Here is a 26,327-nt window from a genome sequence, read left to right on the forward strand (position 1 = left end):
CCTTGGTGTGGTCACTAAAATCAGGGATCAAACTCTTTAGCACTGGGATTTGCATTACCAAGCAGGCATTTCTGTATTACAAAGTTGAACAGATTCTGTGGGAATGCCCCTAGCACTTTGTTGAGTACACCAGCTGAAATTTATAGAGTGAAATATAGAAGTTACAGCTTGTGTGAACACCTACTAACCATCCATTAGAATCACAGAATCAACAAGGTTGGAAAAGACATCAGAGATCAAGGCCAACCTATCATCCAACACCTCATGACTAAACCATGGCTCCAAGTGCCACGTCCAATCCCCTCTTGAACACCTTCAGGGATGGTGACTCCACCACCTCCCTGGGCAGCACATTCCAATGGCTAACAACTCTCTCTGGGAATAACTTTCTCCTCACCTCCAGCCTAAACCTCCCCTGGTGCAGCTTGAGACTGTGTCCTCTTGTTCTGGCGCTGGGTGCCTGGGAGTTGCCTGGTCAGTTTCTTACTTGCTTCACGTTAAAGGACCAGCGTTTCCTAAAGTCACTGTGAATGCCTCGTCTGCCAGCTCCTGGCCCACGTTCATTGGTTTTCATTGGTTTCAAAGAACACTTCATTCGTTAAGGCAAAATACATGCTGGATGCTTCCGTAACAAGACTCTTTGTTAGTTACAGTCAATAAGACTGAGATGGCACAAGCTGCCCAAGCTAATTGAAATGTGTGAGCACTTTCCAACACCCCAGGGGTGGGCCTGGCCACGGTCGCTAGCTGGGCCCCCAACAGGGTCTTTCGCCCTCCCGCCTGCAGCGCAGGCAGCTACCAGGCCGCGGAGCTGTGCTCCCCGGCTGGGCCCTGCCAGGCGGGAGGCTCGCAGCTAAGCCGGGAGCTTCCCTTCACGACGCTGCGCGGGGATGAGGTAAAGGCGTAACAGGCGCAGAGCCTAGCAGGGCGAGCAAAGCCCGCACCGCCCGCTTCCTGCCGGCCGCAGTCCCTACCCTGTCCCCCCGCCAGGGTGACTTGGTCCGGTCCAGCCCCCGATCCGCCAGCATGGTCCCGCCCACATTCGGCCTCCCTCCTGCCCTGCGCAGTGCCGCCCCCAGGCCGGGCAAGATGGCGGCGCCCGAGGCGGCGTGGAACCGGCTGGACGTGCCGTGGCCAGCGAGCAGTGCGACGGTGGCTTTGCCGACCCAACACCCTGCAGGTCCCCGCCGCCGATCCGGGCTGGGCATGGGCCCGAGGAGGGCTGGGGGGCGGGCGCTTTGCAGGACGCCCGCGGGAGGCGGGACGGCTGGGGAACGCGTGTCCCGGCAGGGGCTCTCAGGGGGCTGTCGAGGTGGCGGCGGCGGGCGCTGAGGCGATGCCTGGCTCCCGCCCGCAGTGAGGTCGTTGCTGGCGTTGAGGCGGCGGTGCTACCTGGCCCGCAAGCGACTGTCGGGGACACAGCTGACCGCCGAGGGACGCGTTCTGCGGGCCGTGCTCTACGTCTACCGCAGCAAACTGTGCCGGCACCGGTCCTACCTGGCCATGCAGCAGGTGAGGAGCAGCCCCAGCTGCGCGGGAGGCAGCATCGCACAATAAGTATTTTGGAGCACGTGCATTTTTGCCCTCCTTAATCCTCCTCACAGTCTAGAGCAGCGGCTCTCTGTAGCCAGTCTGCTTTCCATCCGTGTGCAACCAGTACTAGGTCTCTTATTCTCACAAGTGGGTGCAATTACATACCTTTAAATACATGGGCAATACAAGGACTTCATTGTCAATAATTCATTTCCAGTTAATAATGGCAGGAGGGAAAAATCCCTCTAGGCTACTCTGTTTAGGCACTTTCTGTTTTAGGATGAGAAGTGAACTCTGTATCCGTTTTGCATTAAAGGGATTGTCAGTATCTTCACATACCAGTTTTGAAACAGGACAGGATTCATTCTGTCTTCTTGGATTTGTTTATACATTTTCACAGGCCATCACATACAGCAGAGGTGATCATGCAGCAGCAATTCACAGTGGCCTACTCCAGCCCTTCACTGAAATTCCATATTCAGGGAAGTGTGATAAAGGAGGCTTTTTTCATCATTGTGCAGCTACAGGATCAGAACATTCTATCAAGCAAATCTGCAACTTATGCTCTTAATCTGATGAGGGGAAGGTGTCACTTAACAGCATGACAGTTCTTAGACCAAGGCACTCCTGTCTCTCCAAATATCAGTCAAAAGTTTTGTTTTCCTCTAGGTAGAACAATGCTTGAAGCGCCTATGGAAAATGAACTTGGTGGGTTGCCTTGAAACTCTGTCAGAACTGGTTCCCAAGTAAGTGTCATGATCCTGTAAGGTATACTATCCATTAACTCAGTCTGCAGAGCTGGGATCCTAACCATTTCTTCACCCTTGTGTCAACACAGGAAAAGTACAACCCAAGCCCATGCAGAGTGCTTGATTCCGAGCCAGCCCATGCTGGAAACAGTGGCTCTGAAGGTACTGGGAGGTTGTAAGCTCATACTGCGTCTACTGGACTGTTGCTGTAAAGCTTTTCTGTATCCTTTTTTCACCATGAAAGCATTCTTACATCGTGAGATCAAAACCAGGTCTGCTGTAGGCCCTGTATTGCTGATGAATGCAGCTGTGCAGTTCATATGTACAACCTGAAGTTTCTTTGAGAGCCAAACATCCTATTTTCAAGTTATTATGTAGGAACCTCAGGCTGTTGGCTGGCTACTATTCCAGCCTTAGGAAAACGAGAGATTGGATACTCATCTTCCAAATCACCCAGGAGATTGCCTTGTGAAATGCCCCTAGTTGGTGTGTTCAGCAAGTCTCATTACATCCTGTTTATTTTTTATCCTTAACTGGTGTAATCTTCAGCTTGTCTGTTAATCATCTTTGCTCAGAAGAATACATACTTCTGAACACTCTGGCTTCAGGGCTGTTGAGCCGGCTATGGTTTGTGTATTCAACAGTCTGTCTTGTTTGTTGTGTGTTTGATGTGCCTGTCAGGGAGAAGGACGTGTAATTAGGCCTTGCTGCTGAGTGTGCTTTATTCAGTTGAGGGGAGGAGGGGGTGTGAGGGCTGGCCTTCCATCCTTTTGGATTTGATTCTAGCACCTGAAGAGTTGTGTAAGTGGAGAGTTCTTACATTCCATTATGGAAGGCTCTGTTCTTGGTTCATTGCAGGCTTTCTGTGGCACTAATAAAATCACAGTTTTAATGCCAGCCTGTTACTATCACTAACACCTGGTACTCTTTAGCACAAGCACTAAGTCCTGCCTCATGCCAAAATGGAAAGGTTGGGATAAAGTTGTTCTATAATACTACTGAGTTTTCCAGGAAAAGAGGTGGTCTGGTCTCACTCAGTATGAGAAAGTAACTGCTGTCTGTAGCCAAAGGAGTAACAACATTGTGTGAAACAACTCAGTCAAGTGTTCTTTGGCACAAGGAATGGGGACTCCCCAGCAAACAGAGCAGGCAAGTTGTCCAGCATCAGTGCTTGCACCATTGTCTGGAGTTGGTACGGTTGCTTTTGGGGGAAGACCTCATGCCAAATGATTTGGATGTGACCTGAGAACCTCCTGAGTCCCAGCTGTAGCACTCAGAAAAGCTCTAGGGAAGCAGAGGGTTCTTGATTGGGGATTTTCTAGTCAAGTCAGCCCTACATTCTGACCTTATGCAGTTCCTTACAGCTCAGACCAATATTAAGGGAAGCATGGTGATGGAGTGCAAAAAGATAAGCTTGTTTTGAGGTGGAACAGGGAAAAGGCATCTTGGGAATCTCTTCCATCAGCTCTTCTGCCTGAGCTGAAGGTACTTGTTGAGTGAGCACAAGGTTTTGCTAGAGGAGACTCCACACCTTTCTGTCTTTTCTCTTCAGGATTCAGTACAGGTGTGCATTGCAGAACCTTATGTCCTTGTATGGCTTGTTGTCAACATCGCTTCAGCTGGTTTCTGAGACCCAACAGATGCCTTATATCAAAGGGTTTACCTTCCCTTCTGATATCAGTAACTTCCTCGGAGTTCACGTTTCTACTGAGATGAAGAAGCAAGAGGCTAGAATGCTTACAACAAGAAAATCTACCAGCTGGCTGAAGAAGCTCTTCCCAGCAGTGCCAGCAGCACCAGAAACTGAGAAAAAGAGAAAATTTGCAACCTGCATGAGTGCTGTAAAAAAACGTGGCATCCTGTGCCCTGTGGACATTGGAGAGCCAGTGCTGGTGACCAGAGCTAACAGAGGTGAGGCCATGTGCCACGGTGCTCCTGGCTTTTGACATCTCAGCAGCTGACTGCAACTTCTGTGCAACAGAGCCAAGCAGTTCTGCTGCCCACAGAGTGTAGTTCTAGCACAAGCTCCCCTCTCTTGTCTTTGGAAGAGGAGGAGAATGCTGCATGTACCCTTACCTTTCTAAAGCTGTGGATAATGTCAGTATTGTAAGGGTTTGGGGTTGGGTTTTTTTTAAAGCATGATGGAGCCTGGAGAGAAGCAGGTGATGAACAGAGTCTTGTAAATCTGTTACTTGTATTTTCCTATTTCTGCATAGATGGGACCCAAGGATAGTGAGGAAAGCCTGGAGTGTTGTGTGCAGCCCATACAAGAGTAGAAAAGGTTCCAAGTACAGGATGCAAGTATCTTGTGCTTGTTGGTTGTGGGCTGTGCTAAGTCTTCCCCTATAGTTAGGGCTATGGTGAGTGACTGCAGGCATCCAGGTGTTTGTGTAAGGCTAAGTTCTCCTTTCTAGCCATCTGTAAATCTGTGTATCTTCTTCATTCCTTGCCAGAGGCCTTGTGAGATGTGTGTAGTCCCCCTGAGTTTGCCTAGAAATGTTCAGTGCAGGTGTGAACCTGCTGAGAGAGCCAGCAGGAGCTCTGAGAGTTCAGCAGGGCAAAAGCATTGTGCTGTCTCTGTCTTTCCTTTGCAATGGGAACTCTCCTCTCTTTTCATAGGGAAGCACCAAGGCTTTGATGTGAAGAGCTTACTTAGACCATCCAGACAGCCAGCACGAGAGGTTTGTATGGTATCATTTTATCTGGTTATTTTGTTAATCAACTCATGGTAGCCCTGATTGAGAACATCCCCTTCCCTTGCCTTATTTTTGCTTGTCTAACAACCCAAGTTGGCATGGATGCTTTGCACTGAAAATCACTAGCCTCTGCTTAACAGTTTGAACTTTTGTTGGCAAATCAAGTGTAATTAGGGGAGAGCAAGTCACTAGGAGACAGGAATGCAAATTCTAGTTACCTGCCTCTTCCTTCTGTATTCCACAAAACAAAATCACTCTTCCACTTTCTCCTCAGTGCTCTGCTCCTCTCCATCAAGGAGGATCAGGCATGTCCTGTTTTTAAGACTGTTTCTGTTACTCTTTGTTTCAGGGCATCAGCATTGCATCAACATCACTTAAAGCAAAGTCAGCATCACTTTCTTCCCTTACAGCAAAATCTCAGCATGCTGGGTCTCTTGTACAAATGGTCCAAACAGCTACATCCTTTGGGGAGCTGTCAGAGGCACTCAGAAAAGCAATTCTGTGGTGCAAAGGCAACAAATTCAAAGCAGAAGCTTATTTTCTGCGTAGCAAGTTGTTGAAAAGCAACCGGCTGCACCATGTGGAGGCTCAAGGATGCAGGTAATTTGTGCATGGGTGTGGGGCTGCTGCAGCTGACACTTGATACTTTGGTATTACCTATTTTGCTACACTGGAGAGGAACACTGTGGTGTACCATTCAGGTTTTAATGGGATCACTAGTTCAGGTTACTGGATGCTCTGACATGAACCTTCTCGTTAGCTGCAATCACTCTTGAAAGGTTTTAAAAGGCTAACAAATGCACAGATACTTAAGCAGGAGGATGAAAGCAGGAGCATGTTTTTTAATGGTTATATGATGCAAGGGGTGTTCTTCAGAATGCCCTGGTACAAGGTGCTGTTGTAGCGCCCTACTAAGACAAGGGAAATGGTGGAAGGCTAAAAACCAAATCTCTCCAAATCCCAAACTTTATCATCTGCTAAAGTATATTTTATGCACCTTCTTCTCTTTAAGCTTGAAGAAGAAACTGTGCTGTGTCAAAACTTCTGTCTGTAAATGCCTCCTCTCTGGGTCACGAAATGCACGCTGGCCAAAGCAGTACCTCTGGGCACAGTCCTGTCAAAGGAGGAGGAAATCATCCATGTGCTTCAGGAGAAGGCGGAAGACTGCTTGGCAAAAACCTTCTGAGCTTCTTGGGGTCTGTGAGAACAGTCCAGCACTCATCCTGCCAGCCTACCACAATGGGCCTGCAGGTCAGGAAGGATGTTCCAATGCTGACACAGGCTCTGTCGGGCTCAGTACAGCAGGGACCCTAAAGCAGCTGATGCTGGAAGGAACTCCTGGCCCTGTGTGGAAAGAAGCTACTGAGAACATGGATATTGATTCTATTTTTGCAGCTATGGGGGTCTGACTGGACTTGTGAGGAAGAAAAGGGTCAAGCTATTCCAAAGTGTTTGGGGTTATTTGGTTGGGCTTCTTTACATAAAACCTTCAGAGCCCTAATGGGGTCTTGGTAACTTGCATCCTGAATTCTGCTAAGAAACTAGCAACTATTTTAATATGTTTTTGTAAACTGGCACTTTTTTCCAATGGAAAGGTGCTCCAAACAGCCAAATAAAGTCTTCAGGCTTGTGCAGGAAGAGTAATGACTTTGAGTTACCTTCACTGTGTTCCCTTCTCAAGTCTTAACCACATGTGAAGTCCTGCTGTCAAATCCACAGTGCCAATAGTTACCACCCATGGCAGAAAGCTGCAGCTGGTCACTTGCTCCTGCTTTGGAGAGAAGACTTGCTGCCACTTTTCCAAAGAAGCAGTCTTAGACTCTTCCTTCTTTACTGCTTGTAGAGGGGAGAGCCTTGACTTGCAGTGTTAGCACTGTTCAGCATTTGTTCTCCTTGCCCTGAAATGAGGAGTTAACTGAACCTACTGCCTCTGAGCAGCTCCAGAAATAGGGGAGAGCACAGCTGTGGACTACAGCAGTAAACTGACAACTGGTGAACACACTTCTTCCTGTCCTGAAATCTTTTTACTACAATTGCAACTTCTGCCTGCTTGGCACTGTAAAGAACAGCTACTCCAGCCTACATTAATGAACTAATGTTATAAACATTTGAGTTAATGCTTTCTGATAAGCTGTTGCTTGTAACTAAGTCACATGATCAGGTTCTTCAGGAAATGCTAGGAAAAACATGGTTCAGGGTAAGGAACAGGAATCTGCTGTATTGTAGAATTGCTGTAAGTTCAGGTGAAGCTGAAACAGATCAGCTTCACTTTCTTAGGCTTCATAATGGTAGAAAACAAAAGAGCTGTGCCCTTGGGGACACAAGAAAATTAACATTCCTAGCCATCAAGTACCAAAACTCCTGTATTAAGCACCTTGTGTGAATTGATCAGTATGTTTAATTACAAGGAATGGGCTCAAACTTAAAATAGAGAGCAAAGAACAGAACTTCTGGAGTAGTTTGGGCTTGAAGATTTTTCTCCAGTTAACCAAGATCCATTTTCTAGGTTTCCTGTCACAGAAATACTTGATGGTAATTATTAGCTCTCTAGCTAGCTCATTCAACACAGTCCTGCTGAAACAGAATTCCTGCAATTACATGGATCTTTAGAGCTTATTTCACAAAGTAGTATAAAACCCACTTCAGTATACCCACATGCAGTTGGATAATACTCAGCTGCTGGAATACCTCTCAGAACAGGCTGGGAGTAAAGGCAAACATCCCAGCAGTGACCTCTGTCTTGAATAACCCCTCCAAACAAAACATATGATGTTCCATAGGGGCAGCAGGTGCCTGAATAATGCCCCAGGGCAGCTTGTGCAGAGAGTCAAGAACCATAGTTTGCTTCATCAAATGCCTTCCTGGCTCGTTTCAGTTCTTCATTCATAGTTAGGAGGTCTTTAACTCTGGCAAACTTCCGGGGGTCCTTGCGTATTAGAAAGACGATGTCCTCAACCTGAACACGACCCTGCCGACCAATTGACATGGCCTTGTGTGTCTGTTAGAGGGAGAAAGGCAGATGGGTTCATTTGCCCCCCCCTTCTGAAAAACAATACATCTTCATTCCACTTTATTTCCTGTCATTTCATAATTGAAAAGCAAACAACTGCAGGGTCTGGGCACCATCATCCTCAACACAACAGAACTTCCCAGTAAACCATGGACTTAACAGTCACTGCTGTCCCCAGCTGCCTGGTCACTCCCAGCGCACACCACTATATACACTTAATGGCATCAAAACTAAAGCCATAGTGCATGTGAGGCACCCAGCCTGCAGAGTGCTTGAAGATGAACAGCATCAGGCAGAACTTGAAGCCAACATGAGGCAACTGTATTGTATCACAGGACAGTATAAGGCATTTTGATGAGGGACAATGCAGTATTTCAATGAGAGGAGACCTCATGAGGAGACTTACAGTTTTAGTGAGGGTGTTTTGACTGTGCTGGCCAGAACTGACTTACCATTTCTGTGATAAACTCTATTACCAGGTCCTCAAGAATGTCCACTGATTCTGTGTAAGGGTTCTGGTCATCCCCAAATCCATACATCATGCATCTTACTGCAGAAAGAAACACTTGGTGTGAGGCCTACTTCATCCATTCAGTGCTACCTGCATCACACACCTCTTAGAGCTCACCAGCCTATACGTTCACCCACCAGGATGGCTCTCTTAAAATCACAGAATGGTAGGGGTTGGAAGGGACCTCTGCAGATCAAGTCTAACTTCCCCTGCTAAATCAGATCATCAAAATCAGGTTGCACAGGTGGGTTTTGAAAGTGGACAGAGACTCCACATCATCTCTGGGCAGTGTGGTTCAGTACTCTAACGCTCTCACAGCAAAGAAGTTTTTCTTCATATTGAGGTGGAACTTCCTGTGTTCTAGTTTGTGTCTGTTGCCCCTCATCCTATCACTGGGCACCAGTGTGAACATTAATAAGATTCCTTCTCAGTCTTCTCCAGGCTAAACAGTCCCAGGTCTCAGCCTTTCCTCATAAGAGACATGTTCCAGTCCCTTAACCATCCTTACAGGCCTCTGTTGAACTCTCCAGTATTTTGCTGTCTCTCTTGAACTGGGGAGCTCAGAACTGGACACAAAACTCCAGATGTGGTCTTACCAGGGCAGAGTAGATTCCTTGTCTGTTGTCAAGGACAATTTTTGAGCAGGAAATAAGCAGCAGATAGGAGCCTGCAGAAGCCTAGGGCTGTACACACAGCAAAGCCTGTCTAATGAGAGACACTGAGTACTTGACTATGTGACTGACTTTAAGCAGTTAGGTTAAGAAGATACATTAGCAGTGATTTTGGAGTCTTGGAGGCAGCTTTCTGCTCTTTCAGCCAGTGATGAAAGCTGCTGTTTTACTGAGGAAAACTGAGTTTTAGGAATTCCACAGCTGCCTCCTCAGAGTTTTGGTTGTGTTTAGGGGAAGGACTTCACCCTTAGAAGCTAAGAGGAGCCCTGCAGCGAGCGCCCCATCGGCGCTGGCCAGGAGCTTCCAGCCCCACTCGACTCACATTCCTTGGAGAACAGCCTCTTCCTCCTGCCTTGCCCGCCATCCAGGCCGCCGCCGGCTTCCTCCGCGTCTTCTTCAAACTAGACAGAGCGGAGGAGAGACAGCCATCAGCGGCCGTGGCGAAGGGGGACCCTTCCCGGGACCCTTCCCCGCCGCGGCTCGGGGCGAGGCCTGCGCCACCGGCAGCTGCTCCGCGGCAAGCAAGGGCTGCCGGCCGCAGCTGGGCTCCGGGCCGTAGGACCCTGACACCTCTACCCCCGCCACTCACCGGCACGTCCTCCTCTTCATCAGCCATGGCCACCCGAGCTCGCCGGCCGCTTCCGGGCGCTGCGGAAGACCCTCCTCTTCCTCTGTACCGCGGAGGCCGCCGGGCTCTGGTACGCTGGGAGGCGGGGCTTGGGGGCGGGGGATGCGGCCCGGTGCGGTGCCTCTGCCGTTGGGCTGCCCTGTGTCTGCTTCCGCTGTCCCGCTTGGAGCGGCGGTTGGGGCCGTGCCGTGCCGCGCTCCGGACGCTCTGCGGAGCGCAGCCAGGAGGGCGCGGGTGTCTGAGGAACCGGCTGCTCGGCCAGGCGGGGAGTGGCCGGCGGTGCGGGTGATTGCGGCCGCTAAAGTTCAGGGCTGACTGCAGTTGCTGCTGGTGTCGGGAGGATTTTATTAAAGCGCGTTTCCGTCAGGAGAAAAGTGTGGAGTCTGATTCAGACCCCGGCTTTTGTTTCAGTTCCCCGCCGACAGTAACCATTGTCAGCTGTGTAGCCGCCTCCCGGTGTGCTCTCTTTGCTTTAGAAATGGTTCTGTGCGTTGAAAGAAACGAGAATAAGGCTGGGTAGTTCCCTGCCTTCTGCTCCGGCTGCTTCCTCTGCTCTCCCAGCCCGCACTGGTATAGGGGCTCTGGTGGGGAACCTGACCGTGTCCATACAGCTTGGGGTTGGGCTGTACAGGAACTTGCCTGGGCCCAGAATGGGGTGGCTCAAGGATTTCAAGAAGAGTATGAAACGATCCAGAGCATGGATTGTTTACCCCTGAATCAGTCAGTAGTCACCGAGTAACTGTAAAGCAAAGAGCTTTTCCCGTGATCCAAAGATGAGCATGCTTGAGTCTCTACACTACTGTTCCTGTGGAAGCAGGGATGCTAGGAGCATCCTTTTCTTCTTGCAATTTTATAAACCCGAAAGTTATTCTTCCATAGTGAAGCCATGGCACAAAGGACACTCCAGATAGATTTGGTAACCCTTCCCAAACCTGTGTATGATTAGACAGATGATGATAATGTGGTTTGAAAGGAATCTTGAGGTGTCTGGTCTGTTCCCCTGCTTAAAACAGGGTCAGTCATTAGGTCAGAAAGGTAGTCTCCTCCCAGCCAGCCTCTGGCTCCTGTGGTTGCCCGGGGCTCTTCCTTTCTTTGAGCAAGACTTGCACTTGCCCTGGTTAAATCCTGTAACGCTGTTGTCAGTGCTTTCCTTCAGCTCTCACATCTCACTCTAAATGGCAGCTCTGCCCTTGAGCATGTCAACTGTTCCCTCCAACATGGTGCCATACGTACGACTGACAGCAATGCATCTCCTTCTCCAGACCATTCACAAACTGGACGCATCCTGGCATAGACTCTTACAGTATTCCACTTGTATCCATCATGCCAGTGGAGTATGACCCACTACTACCCTCTGAGCCTAATTACCCAACCCATTTTCACTGATATAGTTGTGCACCTGTTCAGACCTCTCATGTCCTCATTTGGATACAAGAACAAGGCAGGAGAGCATGTAAAAAGTTTCTAAATTTAAGGTATGTGATGTCTGCTATACTTCTGTCATATGCAAATCCATTTTTTTTCTTATTATAGTAAGAAGTAGTGACCACTGACCACTGTCTAGTGTTTAATCATGATTTAATAATAAACAAAATAAAGTCTTTTAGTTTATCCCACAACAGTGACTTCTACTAATTCACCTGTGAGAGCCTCTCTCTTAAGTTATCCTTACTTTGGATTTCATACAAGATCCATTTGCCTTTTCTTAGTTCTGTTCATCTTGTGTCCTGCAGCACGGAACAAAACCACAGGTAATGCTGCATGTCTGCAGTGTGCCTTACTTGCTCCAAACAATGCAGCAAAAGCATTTAAAACAGAAATCATCTCTGTTACATCAGAATGTGGCCAGGCCCAGCACTGAGCAGTGAGTGAAGAAAAAGAAAGGGAGAGGTTTTGGGTCCCTGGCCTGAGAAAGTACAGTTCCTCACTCAGCACCACAGCATGTTCCTTAAGAGCTTGGCAAGAAAGTGCTAGTGGGTCAGATGCTCATTTACCTAAAGCATGCTCCCATGAAGGCACTTCCCCGTTCTAATGTTTGGGTGAAGGAGAGGACTCGATTTTGGTTACTACCTTACTTATGGCAGGGGCACTGACTCTGCAACTGACTGAGGTGTTCCCTCCTGCAGATGGCTGAACAAAATGCAAGAGTTATTCCAGTATTTGAAACAAATTAAGATCTTTTGACCAACACAGCAGAAACTGAGATGTATCCAGAGGTAGAACTCCTTCTTCTGTACCTGCTGTTTCTAGTACAGCTGTAAGAAACTGTATGACCTAGCTCCACATGGCTTCAACTAAGGGTGCCTCGAGGCAACTGCACACACACAGCTTGTGGGATCCAATTCACAATCTGCTGCCATTTCAAAGCACTTTTATACAAAAGGGTTTACCAGACATACTTAAGATATTTAATGGTTAATAAAAGACGAGAGAGCAGTGTAAAAGGTTTTGTTCTGAAGAGAGACTGAAAACAGAAATGCAGTTTTTCACATATACAGGCTTATTTTCAGAAGCTCTTCAGTCAAGGCTGAGGCCTTGACAATGACAGGCTTGGTAAAACTGATACTTTCAGAAGATCCTGGTTTCAAGATACAAAGTAAAGCTTATTTCTGAAGTGTTCACCTGCACTTGTTCCATCTGTCCAGAGACTATTGTACTTCCACCTAAAATCATGCATTCTATGGGCTGGTTTGCTCTGAAGCACTCAAGGATTCTTAGAGGTAAAAGGTTAGAGAATTACATCTGCTAAGAGGAGGAAAATCTACAGCTCCACATCTTTCTACAGCATTCCCCACACCCCTGCTTCTTACGTGTATGCTGAGAACAGACCTCACCTCTGGTCTGAGAGTATAAGAAATTCCATAATGAAACAAACCACTAGAAATAACTCAGAGTGGTTCATGAAAGGCCTGCCCTTTATAGAGGTTTCAACTCTTCATGAGAGTAACTGACAACTGTATATGCACGTCTGTCAACACTAAGACATGACAAGACTGAGTGCAAGTTTGACACAGCCATTTAATAGCTTTGGTCTAAATTCTCCTGTACCAACTCCTCCTATTAATGGCAGTAATTTTTTTTTCTCCCCTCCCCAATTCTGTGCCTTGTAATGAGCCACTTTCATGTGCTCTTTGTTGCTCTAGGACACAGTTCTGTCTGCTTCAGTGCCCCTGAAGAGTGTAGGATATTGGCATTGTGCTTCAGCTGCCACAGCAAGAACGGATGGAGATAACGGACAATGTGTTGTCTCAGAGAGTTCATCCAAAGGCAGCTGCAAACTTCACACTGGATTTTAAACAGAAGGTAGATGCAGCAGTACTGATGATAAAGTGCAGGACAGTTCCCCTAGGTGTCAGTAATTCATTGCACTCTGTTTCAAGCCAACAGAGATCAACAAGCAGATCCCATTAAATATTTGTCCTTTCTTCATCCACCTGGAAGAAGGACAGCTCGATGTATGCAAGCCAGGCCTTCTGTCCCACTGCAGCTACTGAAGGCAGGGGATTTACAAAAGTACAATAAACACAAAGTCCTCAGCACACTTTCACAGACAACATCTTGTGTATTTCCACTCTAGACCACCTTAGAGCAGGCAGGTTGGTTGTGTGCTGGTTTTTGGCCCTCTCCACGTAAGCTGTGAAAACTAAACCTGTGTGTGCTGATTCAACTGGGCAAGTCCAGTCTGCTTAACATTAGGGATAGAGTTTTATAAACTAAATGGCTTTTTATTAACCAGAGGACTTTCTCTAGTGTCCCAAATATAGCAGATCTTATGCATGCAGTGGTAGCTTTTGGAATATTTAGCAGGAGGGAGAGCAAAATGCTCCATTAAAACAGCTTCTCTTAGAAGTTTCTCTTTGCTTCATTCTCCTCGCCACAACCATTTATGTTTTATAGAAGTTTTATAACAACCTGGATTCATTCATAATGCAAACTTCCTGATATGATGAACTTATAAAACTAAAAGCTTAGCCTTACAAATATTAATTTATTCAAGTTTATCAAAAAATAAATTATAATACCTTGAGTTATTTCCCACAAATACTCAGATCTCTGGTTTTGGTACCTTTTGTTCTGGATGAGCTGAGCAGATCAAGGAGCAAGGTTTTTTCAGCTGGCTTCCATAGTAGGCAGGTTTCCAGTAATATGGGCTACAAAACACCTCAGCAAGTGAACCCCTGAAAACTCCAGAGAACTGTGTAAAGAAAGGTGTGGCTGTTCAGTGCCAGATGCTGCTATGTCTTGTGGCAATACAAGCAAACTCAGCCACAGGGTGAAGTACATCTCCTGCAGTGTGGTACCACCTTGGCAAATCAAACGATTCCAGCTTGCTACTGGTAACACGACTCTGACCAGAATGGCAGAGCCCACCAGCATGCAGCATAGAGGGGACCTGCTGCCTCCTTTAGAGAAAAGCCAAAGGAAAAGCAGCCTTCAAAACTGAACTCACTTGCAGGAAAGGGGGAAGAGCAAAAAGGGCATTTCCCCACTGGCAGCCACCCTCCATCCCTGGAGCACAGAGAAGTGCCACCTCTAGAGCAGTCAGGCCTCTTTTGGGTAGTTTGCCCTGCCTTCACAGAGAGAGTTGTTAGCCATTGGAATGGGCTGCCCAGGGAAGTGGTTGAGTCGCTGTCCCTGGAGGTGTTCAAGAGGGGACTGGACGTGGCACTTGGTGCCATGGTTAAGTAGTCATGAGGTCTTGGGTGACAGGTTGGACTTGATGATCTTTGAGGTCTTTTCCAACCTTATTGATTCTATGATTCTATGAAATCAACACCTGAAAGGAAACAGCAGCAATGGAGAACAGTTTTACCTGACCAGGAATAACTGAGGAAAACATCCATGAGCTTTCTCCTTGACATAGTCCTGGATCTCCAACACATTCTTTAACAACACTCCCCTGGAAGCTCGGTCAATTTTTGTTATCACCATCTGCATGGATCCAGAAAGGGAACATTAAAGGAGGAAAAGATTATATTAGCCTGGGACAACTTTAAGAGTCCTGGACTTTCTTACAGGGCAGGCTGGAAGCTCTGTGTCATATCTAGGGGGGAAAAAATAGTATAATGCACTTCCCCAACCACTCCTATAACCTGCATAAAGAGTGGACCTTTGCAGGCCACTCAAGATGAGCACTGAAAAAGCAGTGTTCATTTAATAAATCAAGAAAAACCCCTTAAATCCCATCTCCCCCCACCCCCCAACATATTTTAGGCCTGTTTTATTAACAAAAAGATGTGTATTACAACTTAGGTAGGGTATCAGTAGCTTATAACCAAAACATGAATGAAACATTACATACCACATAAGGAATCCCAAACTCTTCCAGCATCTCTACTCCAATATGATCTGCTTTCTGGAGTCCTACTACACCATCAACTAAGAGAAAAGTCCTCTTCAAGCTGCCAAAAATACAAGCAACAATAATCATTATCATTGTTTCATGCCTGCTCTGCTACTTTCAAATTTGCAGCCAAGAACAAGCAATGTGGGATCTGGGGATAGGAAGAGCCAGGAAAAGCCATGCATGGAACTGAGGAGCAGCATGGAGCAGCACCTCCAGCTTTTCTGCTGTTGTGATATATCCAAACATGAATGAGTGACACCAGAGGTTCCCAGGGAAATTACCACAGGAGTTATCAATACCACCACTGGAAGTAGCTACCTCTCCTACATTTTTCACCTATTTACATGACACTGTATATAGAGGTTTGGCTTTTATTGCTTTGAGGAGGTACAGTTGAACCCCTTACGTGTTTCGTTCCTGCAGATAGGCTTCCACCATCTCCACAAAGTCCTTTGGGGCACGGTAACCATATCCTGGCATATCCACCAGAGTAAAGTACTTCCCTACTCTGAAGAAATTCATCTTCTTGGTGTGGCCCTGAAGTAAGACAAAAGAAGAGAGGCAGTTAAAAAGTCACTTTAAGCAGTGGACTAGAACATGCCATCTCTGTACCGTACCTTGCCTCACTCCAGCCTCCAGATGACTCCAAAAATGCTACTCTTGCTTTAAGTTGTCTAGCCTCCTCCTCTTGTGGCAATGCTATGTAGCTCTATGCTTAATAGTCTAAAATTGCCTTTCATGGTTCTCCCTTGGTTCTTCCCAAGGGACTTTACATCATGTCTGCTCAGCTCCTACAACTCTCCTGTCTGACACGTACACCAGGCTTAGCTGAATAGCTAAGATGGACTCTACTTTTGCCTTTGCTAGAACAAGGCCTGTGCCAGCCTTCTACTGGTGGCCACTGTGGCTGGCATGGTCTGCTGCTGCCTCAAGTTACCAATGAGCTTGTTTTCTCCTGCATCTCTCAGCCCTTTCCTCTGGGTTGGCACCAGCTTCTGAGCAAGAAGGGATGTTAAAATCATCACTTACGGGAGTTTTTGACACTCTGACCTCCACTTCTGGGGACAGCGAAAACAAAGCCCGGATCAATGACGATTTCCCCACATTGCTTCGGCCGATAAAGCACACCTGTGAGAAGAGAGGCAGAGGGAGCATGGCTATGTTTGTCCACCTTCCCCTCCTCAACGTGTCAGGGCACCGGGCGTGACCGTGACCCTGACCTCAGGCAGGTCTGCCGGCGGGGCATGGTCCATGCGGACGGCGGAGCTCACGTAGTCGATGGTGTGACCGCGGTCGGACCTGAAGAGCCCCTCGGCGCGCTGCAGGGCGGCCAGGCCGGGCTGGAAGAGGCGGAACGGCGCCGTGTCCACGTCGGGAGCCAGGAAGCGCGCCAGCTTCTGCAGCGGGAACAGCACGCCGGTGCGCCGCTTCTGCTCCAGCCGCAGCACCTCGGACAGGGCGGACAGCGACGGCACCGATCGCACCGCGCTGCCGCCGCGGCCCCAGCCCCGCGGCAGCAACATCCGCGGCAGCAGCAGCGTCCCAGCGCGGCGCAGCGCAGCCCGGCCCCGGAAGGAAGGCGACGGGAGCGGGGCGGGGCCCGGCGCTGCGCCGCCGACTGCTCTCGGGCGGCCGGGGGCTGTGTCCGTATGCTAGGTCCTTCCTTTGACCCTCTGAGGGAAGTAGCTTCTCCCTGGGCTCAGGTGTTTGGGTTTTGTTCCTGTTCATCTTGTGTGCCAGCTCACCAGCATCGCTGAGCTGCTGGGGGCTCCGCACGGTGAAGCCCACTTTGGCCATGAAATGGCGCCAAAGCACCGGTGTTCTTAACACGCTCCAGCTCTGCTCCCTCCATCAGTTTTCCGACAGATAATCTGAGGTTAGACCTTACAGCCAGACAAGCCTGAGAGCCCTGGAGAACGCTGCCGAGGCTTTGAGACACAAACCCGTTTTTCCTCTGCAGTTACAGACCTCAAAGCTTTGTAAGACTGGATGGTGATTACAGAATGGTTTGAAGTGGTAGAGACGTTAAAGATCATCGTGTTCCACCCCCTTGCTATGGACAGCGATACCTCTCACTAGACCAGGTTGCTCAAAGCCTCATCCAGCCTGGACTTAATTCCAGTGATGAAGGTTCACAACTTCTCTGGGCAACCTGCTTCAATATCTCACCAACCTCATAGTAAAGAACTTCCTCCTATTGCTCATTTAAATCTGCCCTGATGAAGTTAAAAACCATTGCCCATTGCCCAGTCACCACATGGCCTTATAAATAGTCCTTTAGGTATTGGAAGGCTGATACACAGTGAATCGATTTAGAGCCTGAAAAGACTATTAGAAGTTAACAGATTGTACTGAGCCTAATTATGAAGCTGCAGGGAGGGAATTTCACCTACAAAAAGGCCAGCCAGAAACCCACATATTTCTCAGAAATACTTTCAAATCCTTTGCAACAGGACAAGTGTGATCTGAAGTATGATTCGATAATCATGAAGTATGATTCAATAATCATAGAATGGTAGGAGTTGAAAAGGACTTCTGGACATAAAGTCCAACTGCCCTGCCAATGCAGGATAACCTAGGACAGGCCACACAGGAACAAGTCCAGATGTGTCTTGAAAGTCTCTAGAGAAGAAGACTCCACAACCTCTCTAGGCAGCCTGGTTCAGTGTTCTGGCGCCCTCCTATTGAGGTGGAACTTCCTGTGTTCTAGTTTGTGCCCATTGCCCCTCATCATATTACAGGGCACCACTGAAAAGAGACTGTCTCGTTCTTGACATCCACCCTTCAGCTATTTATAAAGATTTTAATGAGAGTCCCTCTCAGTCTTCTCCAGACTACACAGCACCATAAGCTGCTTCTCCAATTTATGACCAGTGAAAGCAGGTACTGGGAAGAGTTAGGCTAAAGATATCAACCTGGGGAAAACAACCTCTATTCTACTATAGTCCTGTCAATTAAATCCTCTTAAAATCTACTTTGTTTCATAGGAAGACAGAGCTCAGATCTACATACCTCAAGGCAGACCACAACCACTGGCTGCTAGGTGCATATTTTGAAGAGGACTTCCAAATCAGTCTACAAATGGCATTTATTTGTTTCCAGGTTGAAACCTATGGAGCAGGCTTCTCTCCTGCAGTGGTGCAAACTTACAGTTTGGTTTGGTTTGGTTTTGTGGTGGTAATGTAGCAACCTGATGTAGTTGAAATGTGTGGTGAATCCAGTAACAGAACACTGACACTGCCCAGAGGTGATCCTCATGATCACTCCAGCAGGCAGATTTCCTGGTTTCTATGCCAAAGTGTGATGGGCAAAACAGAGAAAGTGGGCTTGAGTATTCCTGTCTCAGTGTCCCCAGCAGCATATTTAGCCTGCTTGGAGTTACCCAACAGAAGTTACCCTTACAAGTTTTCCAGCACATTACCCTAGGATAACTGGTCAGAGACAGGAGGAAAAGTGACAGAGAAACCACCTGTCCCATTATACAGTACATCTGTAGGTATGATGATGTGGAGAGAAGTGCCCAGCTCACAGGCTAATGCCCTAGCCACTAATTAAGTCTCCCTCATAAATGTGACAGTATCTATATAAGCAACATCACCTCTAGTCATGAGGTCTGTGGTGGCAGGTTGGACTCGATGATCCTCAAGGTCTCTTCCAACCTTTGTGATACTGTGATACTGTGAATTCTAATGGTACAGGACCTTCTGAATACTTGTAGCGAAGGGATGGGTGAACAAGAGCACCCAGTAGACCCACATCTAAAACCTGAAGATCTGAACTGTACATTTCAGTGGAAGGTGTTTCGTTGTTTGGAGTTTGTGCATTTGGTGATTTTTCGTTTTGCTTTGGTTTTGCCTTGGACTAAACTGCAGTGTGGGAGTTGGACTCAATGATCTCTTGAGGTCCCTTCAAAGCCCTTCCATTCCATGATTCTATGATTCTCTGTGGACAGGCCATACAGGAGCTGAAGGAGGCTGGTTGCTGTGGGCAGGGCTGTTAAAATACCAGCACTTAAAGCTGCTTTGTATCTCTCCTGAAAGACAATTTTCTATTCCCTGTTTTACTGCCAAACATTAGGCATTTGGACTACAATTGCCTATGGCTCATGTCTGTGGCAGCAGATGTCTCTTTTCAGTTGCAGGTTATGTAGTTTGGATCTTAGGCAACAACGACAGAGATAATTTAGTCCACATTAAAAACTCTGACAATCATTCCTTTAGTGTATGAAGGAGTGATCTATAATAACTGACACTGACCTAAATCCCAGAGAATGGTCAAGAGCGTGGAGCTGGAAGGAGCTAGTGACACCAGTTGTCTTGTCTGGTCTTATCTTGTCTATTGCAGCATCGTGTGACAGGTCGATCATCATTCATTTCAGATACCTCCCAGAGGAGCTGGGAGAGGAGTGAGGGATTCTTGTGCATTTGGGGCAGTCGGTTTGCGCCTGGTGAGCCAAAGCCTGCTGGGCTTTTAAGCTTCGTTTCTGAGTAGAGGAAATGAGACCAAATACTGTCAGCAGGAAACAAGCCAGAGAGGACAGAGCACATGTACCTGACTTTCTTCTTTCTTTTTTTTTGTGACAGTAAGAGCCTTACTGTATCTGAATTTGTGCTTTCCCCTAAAATACAACCTAGAATTCTCCCATTTATATGTTAATGCTCTCAAGGTCTCATAGATGTTTCAGGTTTCTACCCCACACACACCCGAAGGGAAGGAGAAAGCCGGAGCCACATTTCACTAACAAAACTGAAAACTTCTCAGGGTTAAAAGTGCCTGCATCCACTGCAAAACTGTACCCCCTCTCCAGCGTGTTTCACACAGTGAGATGATTACAACTTTCATACATCTGTTCTCTTTGTCGCGTGGTAGGAGTTTGCAAGCCGCTACCCAGTCCCTGCCTGCAGCAGGAGGCAGCTGCCTGCTCTCACCACTTCCTTCCCCCTCCGTCTCTCTGCGCCAGCAGGAGCAATGCAAGAGATCAGAGCTCACACCGTTCCCTCTCTGCTTGGGAGAGGAGAAGGGAAAAAATAATCCAAACCCCACTCACACCAAAGCCTTTGAACTCAGTCACACAAACCGCGGTGCCAGACGCCGATAACCCTTGACAGACGGTTTTACACTGCCTAAAATCCAAGGCTCACGCTGCTCTTCACAGGAGACATCGAGATTATACCCACTGGGGTTCCCCCTTCCCCTGCCCTAGCAAGGGGAGCAACTCCCCCCCGGTCCAGGTGGGTGCACAGTCCTGGAAACTCGTCCTGCTTCCACCAGCGCACAGCGCCCTCCGACGGCTTAGGATTCCCCCCGTGTTCCAGATAACCAGCCTGCCAGATACCAAACCGTTTTTTTAAAGGATGTCTGGTCCGTAGGTGATTCTTGTCTAGCCCTGCTGACATCCAAGTAGACGAGGAAACCCCTCTGGGAAAATCTCTGGCAGTGCCAGGGGTAGGTCCCACCTGGTCCAAGAGCTCAGCAGAGCCAGAGGAGACCTCACCTCAGTGGGTCTTACTCCCAGGCTCTCGGGTCCAGGGGAATCAGAGTGCATCTGGGTGCTGACTGATGGTCTGCTCCCCAGGATTAGTTGAGGCTCAAGAGCTGTGTCTTGGCTGGCTCACCAAGCTGACACAGTGCATTAACTTAATGACCCCCACACCAATACGACCACTAAGCAGTATCCTTAATTACATCACACACGGCTTGCATTGGAGCTTTGCAAAAGGCTGGGAGCCCCAACCAAAGCAACCACAAGTCTTATAGAAGGCTCAACAAGACAGATGGATTACAAGGCTATAAACTTCTTTAAAGAGAGAAAGTCCTTTCACTTCCTGGTCTTGGATTCTTTCCAAACACCTTGCAGTCCTGATCCTCTTTTTCTAGTTGATTCTTCTCATTGGTTTGTGGCAAATGTCACAGATTCCAAGTGAGAGACTTCTTACCTGTGTCTCTTTGCAGCTGCAATGCTATCTAAGCACAAGGCATTACCATTACCTATGTTAATTCTGTGTGTTGAAGGGTGCCTAATCAGTTTGAAATCCCTCGAATCTGGGCCGAAAAAGCAGAAGTAGTGCCCATAACACTAACTGGTGAAGACACTGACTCAGCTCAAGTGTGATGGAGAACCATCATCTCCATTAAGAGATGACTTGAGATCAATTTTTATTTTCTTAATGCTGGTTTCTGTGGCCATGACCAGGACCATAGTAGCAGCAGATAAATCTTGAAATAAAGGAATTGCTGAAGAAAGAGGACAAGGTCATGTATTTCCTCCTCAGTCTTGCTGTGCCTCACATCAAGTGATTTTGTTACAGAGACATTCAGAACAGCAGAAAAAGCTGTGCAAGGAAGGACACCACTGTACTCAACAGCTTTACCCAGGTTTATCAGTAGAGCTCCTGCCTCCATACAGTTCACATCTGTGGCACAACTGCAAATGGCAGAGGGGAAAAAACCAAAACCAAACAATAAAATACCCCAAACAAAAAGAATATAATCCCTGCTGCAATCTTCCAAGCAAGGTACCAGCTTATGCAAGAACCTAGTGTTGCATGGCTAAGATTTCACAACATACCTTTGCTTTATTTATAATAATAATAACCTAAAAATGCAGTCTCATTGCCTCATCAGTTTGAGATTGCCTTTCTTAGCATGCTGAAGTTTTTGTGGGCATAGCATCCAAAGGCTGTGACCATTCAGAGATTCTGACAGCTCATATAGCCCACAGATCCGAGTTTTAGATTGGAAGAGCTAGTGGGGATGGTCTGTCCCTTGTAGATCTACAACATGCTTGCTCAGATTACAATATTCTCTAATGATCTGGCCCCAAAAGCATTTCTGATGCAGGCAGAGTATTTCTTTAGTCCTTTACAGCCACAATAGCTTCAGCAAACGCCATTGTGTGGCCAGCAGGAGCAGGGAGGTCATTCTGCCCCTGTACACTGCACTGGTTAGGCCACATCTCGAGTACTGTGTCCAGTTCTGGGCCCCTCAGTTTAGGAAGGAGGTTGACTTGCTGGAACGAGTCCAGAGAAGGGCAACAAAGTTGGTGAGGGGCTTGGAACACAAGCCCTATGAGGAGAGGCTGAGGGAGCTGGGGCTGCTTAGCCTGGAGAAGAGGAGACTCAGGGGTGACCTTATTGCTCTCTACAACTACCTGAAGGGGGGTTGTAGACAGGCAGAGGTTGGTCTCTTCTCCCAGGCAGCCAGCACCAGAACAAGAGGACACAGTCTCAGGCTGCGCCAGGGGAAGTTCAGGCTGGAGGTCAGGAGGAAGTTTTACACAGAGAGAGTGATTGCCCACTGGAATGGGCTGCCCGGGGAGGTGGTGGAGTTGCCGTCACTGGAGGTGTTCAGGAGGAGACTTGACAGGGTGCTTGGTGCCATGGGTTAGTTGATTAGGTGGTGTTGGATGATAGGTTGGACGCGATGATCTTGAAGGTCTCTTCCAACCTGGTTTATTCTATTCTATTCTACCTAGTACTGATTTGGTAAGTTTGGGTTAGCTTTTAAACAGAGCATTTGTCATTCCTGAGCTGGAAAGCAACAACGAGCATCCCTGAAAGTAAAATCTTTTCTTTTGAACGTGATATAGCCCATTATTAAAACACCAAACAAAAAAACCCCAAACCACTAACAAAACCCCCAAAAGAACATTTTCAAGGTGAGCGCTGTTGCTTGCTTTGACCAGGAGATGGAGAGGAAGGAGCAGACAGAGCCTAGGCCCTGACAAAAGCCCTCAAAAAGGGGCAGCACAGCAGCAGCAGCATGAAACCAGCATTTCCAAAACACTGTTGAGCTGAGCTATAAATAACAATCGAGCAGCTATGATTCTGTAATTCTGTGAACTACTCAGCAGCATGCTCTGAAACAGCTGGGAGGGAGACAAAGACGTCATTTGGTATATCAGTAACTGGGTGAGAAGAGAGGCTAAGCTGTTCTGCAAGAGGTATGACATACACATAGAGCCCTTTGCCAGGGCTCTTGCAGAATGGCTGCAAAAAGTAAGGTAGCAAGCAATCAAGCAGATTATCAGGGAGTTCTTCATGGTACTCTACAGCTTCAAGTAAAACAGGGTCATCTGAGCTGAGGAGATGTCTCCATCCTGAAGTTGGGAAGGAGACATGGTTCAATAGAATGTTCCCTTGAGTGAAATTAATATACAAATGAGGTCATATATCAAGATGAAACTGTTTATTAAAAAGAGAGAGAATGGAGGAAACCACAGAGCAGACTGCAAGGAAAGAGAAACAGTCTGGGCATCCCAGCTCAAGGATAAAGAATGGGTGGAAAGAGTGACTGGAATGCCTGTCATATGAGGAAAGGCTGAGAGAGCTGGGGCTGTTTAGCTTGGGGAGGAGGAGGCTGAGGGGGGATCTTATTACTGCTTACAAAAATCATAGATGTGGGCATCAGGAAGATGGGGACAGACTCTTCTCAGTGGTTCCCAGTGACAGGACAAGAGGCAAAACTTGAACACAAGAAGTTCCATCTAAACATGGGAAAGACTTCTTTACTTTGAAGGTAGCAGAGCACTGGAATGGGCTGCCCAGAGTGGTGGTAGAGTGTCCTTCTCCGGAGACTTTCAAGGCCCACCTGGACATGTTCCTATGTGATCTGCTTTAGGTAATCCTGTTCTGGAGCTCGACTTGATCTTCAGAGGTCCTTTCCAAGCCCTGACATTCTGTGATAATTAATTTTAAAGGCTCCTTCTGTATCTAAAGATGACCAAACAGACATCTCTACCTAACTGCTATTGTTTCCTTTACAGCAGGTTTAGAGCTCCTGTTGCTGCTTCTCTGTCCTGGGATGTGTTCAGACAGGACCTAGTTTATTAGCTTTTTTTTTGGGGGAAAGCTGGGGTCATGCCTGGACACTGGTAACACCCAGTCAGTACTGGAGGCAGAACATGTTTCATCCAGTTCCTAGCATCTAATGTACAAGTTAGCTGTGTAAGAAGTGAAAAACGGAAGGCACAGTCACTATCTCTCTTTCCACATGCTTTCCTGGGCTTGACAGCACAGGAAGCTTGGTGCAGTGGGGAAGGATCTCCAGCTCCTAAAAGCTAATGATTCAGGAGCAGACATGCCACTTGAGCAATAAAAACAGCTGTTGATGGCAAGAATTTTGCTGGAAGGAGTGCATGAGCCTTCATGCTGCTTAGTCTTGGAGTAACAGCGAAGGCAGATTACAGTTTAGGAGCAAGTAGTTGTCAAAGCTGGAGGTCAGGGCTTCATGCAACTTCATTACACCCACGGCTTGCATCAGGAGCAGGGTGCTTAGTCAGCAGATGGAAGGAAGAATTAGGAAAAAAGTTTCACTTGCAGGAGCTACAAGATAATTGCATTGACTTGTGTTCCCCAAGAGCTGGAAGCCTTCCAGAAAAACAGGGCAGTGTGGGTTTCATTTAGCTTCGAGTCCAAGCAGCATGCTGCAGGCAGCTGCTACCGCTGTGCCACATCAGAATTTCACAAGTGCCACAGAAAAGTTGCACTGCTCATTCCCCACTGGTGTCTGCCAGCCTTAGATTGAAGCTGTAGCCTTATGCATACTTGGGAGTATCTAGCAGGAGCATGAGAGAAAAGAGCGTGGACATCTATTTTAAAAGCTCCTTTCTACACCCCCACAGGTTTCACTTCTCTCAGGGACAAGGCTCAGCATCACACTCTGCACACCGCAGACAAACTGGAGCTTCTCCACAATTTGCAGATAATCTATTCTTGAACTCCTCTGGGGGAGAGAAGAGAGCAGAGCCCAGACCAGCAAAATACAGTACTCTAACTTCCAGCAGGGTGTCTGTGTCAAGCAGGTGAAAACCAACCTTATTGAGCTATTACCAATACTTCTAACAAAGCTGTTTCCCCTGTAGTTGTTGCTCTCCTACAGACCCAGCTTGCCTCAGCTGCAGGCCATTCCAGCAAACACCCAGCCACATTTGGGCAAAATAAGGAAGTCCTCCTTTAACTCTTTCTGAACAGTCTTTCCCCATGGTATTACAGACTGTAAAATAATGCAGGTATGCTGTACCATATTCAGTCCTTTCCTTACCTCTATCCTACTGCTTCATTTTCCACACTTCCACGACATGCATTAAACAAACGATTTTCTGTGCCTGTTTTTCTTTTCCATCATCATCTTCATGTTTTGATTTACTTTTAATAATGATACAAAGTGAACAAGAAGTAGGTGGAGCATCTTGTGACAGACCCAGCCATTACTCCTAACTTTCCATTACTAAAACAAAATGAGATCAGTAAGTTTCAAGTCTTGTAATGCCACAGGTTTTACTTGCAAGACAGCAAATCTGTGACCACAGGTTCTTTGTTTTGTTTTTTTCACTCAATGTATCTGTCCATCAGAGAATTATGAAAAAAAACCCAACCCACCCACATCTTCTTAGCATGGCCTTTGTTCTACCTATCTCAAGCTAGTAGTGCCTTGCTATGTAAGCACTTCTTAAGCTCCACTATGTTGACTCACACACTCACAGCACTTTCAATATGCATGTGATTATGATTAGAAGACTACATGCAATTAAGCTACTCAACAGCAAACAGGAAGTCTGAAATCTGGAAGAAGATTGATCTTTGGTTTTGTTACAGTGAGGTGACAAAGACCTCAGTCTGCAGACCTTTTTCTTTCATGTAGCATGACTAATGGGAGTCATAGGAGTGACTTCAGCACCTTCTGTTAAGTGGAACTTGTCACTTTGGAAAGCAATTAGATGAAAAAGAGAGAGAGGGAAAAAACCAACTTTAATCTTGAAAGGAACCCCCTAAAATATGAGTAGGAGGAAAAGCTTTTTACTCTGACCAAACTGTACTGTGGTTTTTTTCCACAAGTAGCCTTCATGCGAGTACTGCACGGAAGCCTGAGTGGGTTGCTTGTAGGTAGCACAGATACAGTCAGCTCTTAAGAGCGTGAGACAGCTCCCATTACAAGAGTCTGTTTTCTACAGTTCAGAATATTGCCAAATATTATGAGCTTGGGCTGGAATTGTCTGTTGTAGATGTCTGCCTCGGCTTGATACCGGCTTTTTGTTTTCTTTGCATTTTAGTTTAGATCAATAACTCAACAACATTTTACTCATAATGGAAAGTGTGGATGATCTTTCATTTGGAAACCTGCAGCAGTGACCTATTTCAGATCAGGTGGTTGATATTTGGCCATTTGTCTGTCTGTTAGTGAT

The 26,327-nt window shown here is 47.1% G+C and overlaps 3 protein-coding genes across 7 annotated transcripts; 1 reads left to right on the forward strand and 2 right to left on the reverse strand.

Moving 5' to 3' along the window:
* Positions 1-1,015: 1,015 nt before the first annotated feature.
* Positions 1,016-6,622, forward strand: NEPRO (nucleolus and neural progenitor protein). Its single transcript, XM_068160610.1, has 9 exons — positions 1,016-1,180; positions 1,358-1,512; positions 2,203-2,279; positions 2,372-2,503; positions 2,832-2,909; positions 3,835-4,193; positions 4,902-4,963; positions 5,328-5,578; positions 5,991-6,622. Exons 1-9 carry the CDS (start codon positions 1,027-1,029, stop codon positions 6,385-6,387), a joined length of 1,665 nt encoding a protein of 554 aa, XP_068016711.1. The 5' UTR covers positions 1,016-1,026; the 3' UTR covers positions 6,388-6,622.
* Positions 5,796-9,863, reverse strand: TAF13 (TATA-box binding protein associated factor 13). The gene is made up of 4 exons (XM_068160618.1): positions 9,760-9,863; positions 9,493-9,571; positions 8,441-8,538; positions 5,796-7,976 (listed from the first exon to the last, which is right to left on the reverse strand). The coding sequence occupies exons 1-4, from the start codon at positions 9,784-9,786 to the stop codon at positions 7,806-7,808; spliced, it is 375 nt and encodes a 124-aa protein (XP_068016719.1). The 5' UTR covers positions 9,787-9,863; the 3' UTR covers positions 5,796-7,805.
* A 1,479-nt stretch (positions 9,864-11,342) lies between these two features.
* GTPBP8 (GTP binding protein 8) lies at positions 11,343-16,668 on the reverse strand. 5 transcript variants are annotated; one of them, XM_068160612.1, is made up of 7 exons: positions 16,366-16,668; positions 16,175-16,273; positions 15,552-15,682; positions 15,101-15,200; positions 14,612-14,730; positions 13,865-13,993; positions 11,343-13,288 (listed from the first exon to the last, which is right to left on the reverse strand). In XM_068160612.1, exons 1-6 carry the CDS (start codon positions 16,666-16,668, stop codon positions 13,909-13,911), a joined length of 837 nt encoding a protein of 278 aa, XP_068016713.1. In that variant the 3' UTR covers positions 11,343-13,288; positions 13,865-13,908. The 5 variants fall into 5 exon arrangements, with proteins under 5 accessions (XP_068016713.1, XP_068016717.1, XP_068016712.1 ...); XM_068160616.1 differs by having other exon boundaries at positions 11,344-13,083; XM_068160611.1 differs by having other exon boundaries at positions 11,345-13,232.
* Between the last annotated feature and the right edge of the window lie 9,659 nt (positions 16,669-26,327).

The sequence above is a fragment of the Melanerpes formicivorus genome, unplaced genomic scaffold (genome assembly GCF_026170545.1).
Source record: "Melanerpes formicivorus ecotype bairdi unplaced genomic scaffold, bMelFor1.0.p_v2 SCAF_51, whole genome shotgun sequence".
NCBI lineage: Eukaryota > Metazoa > Chordata > Aves > Piciformes > Picidae > Melanerpes > Melanerpes formicivorus.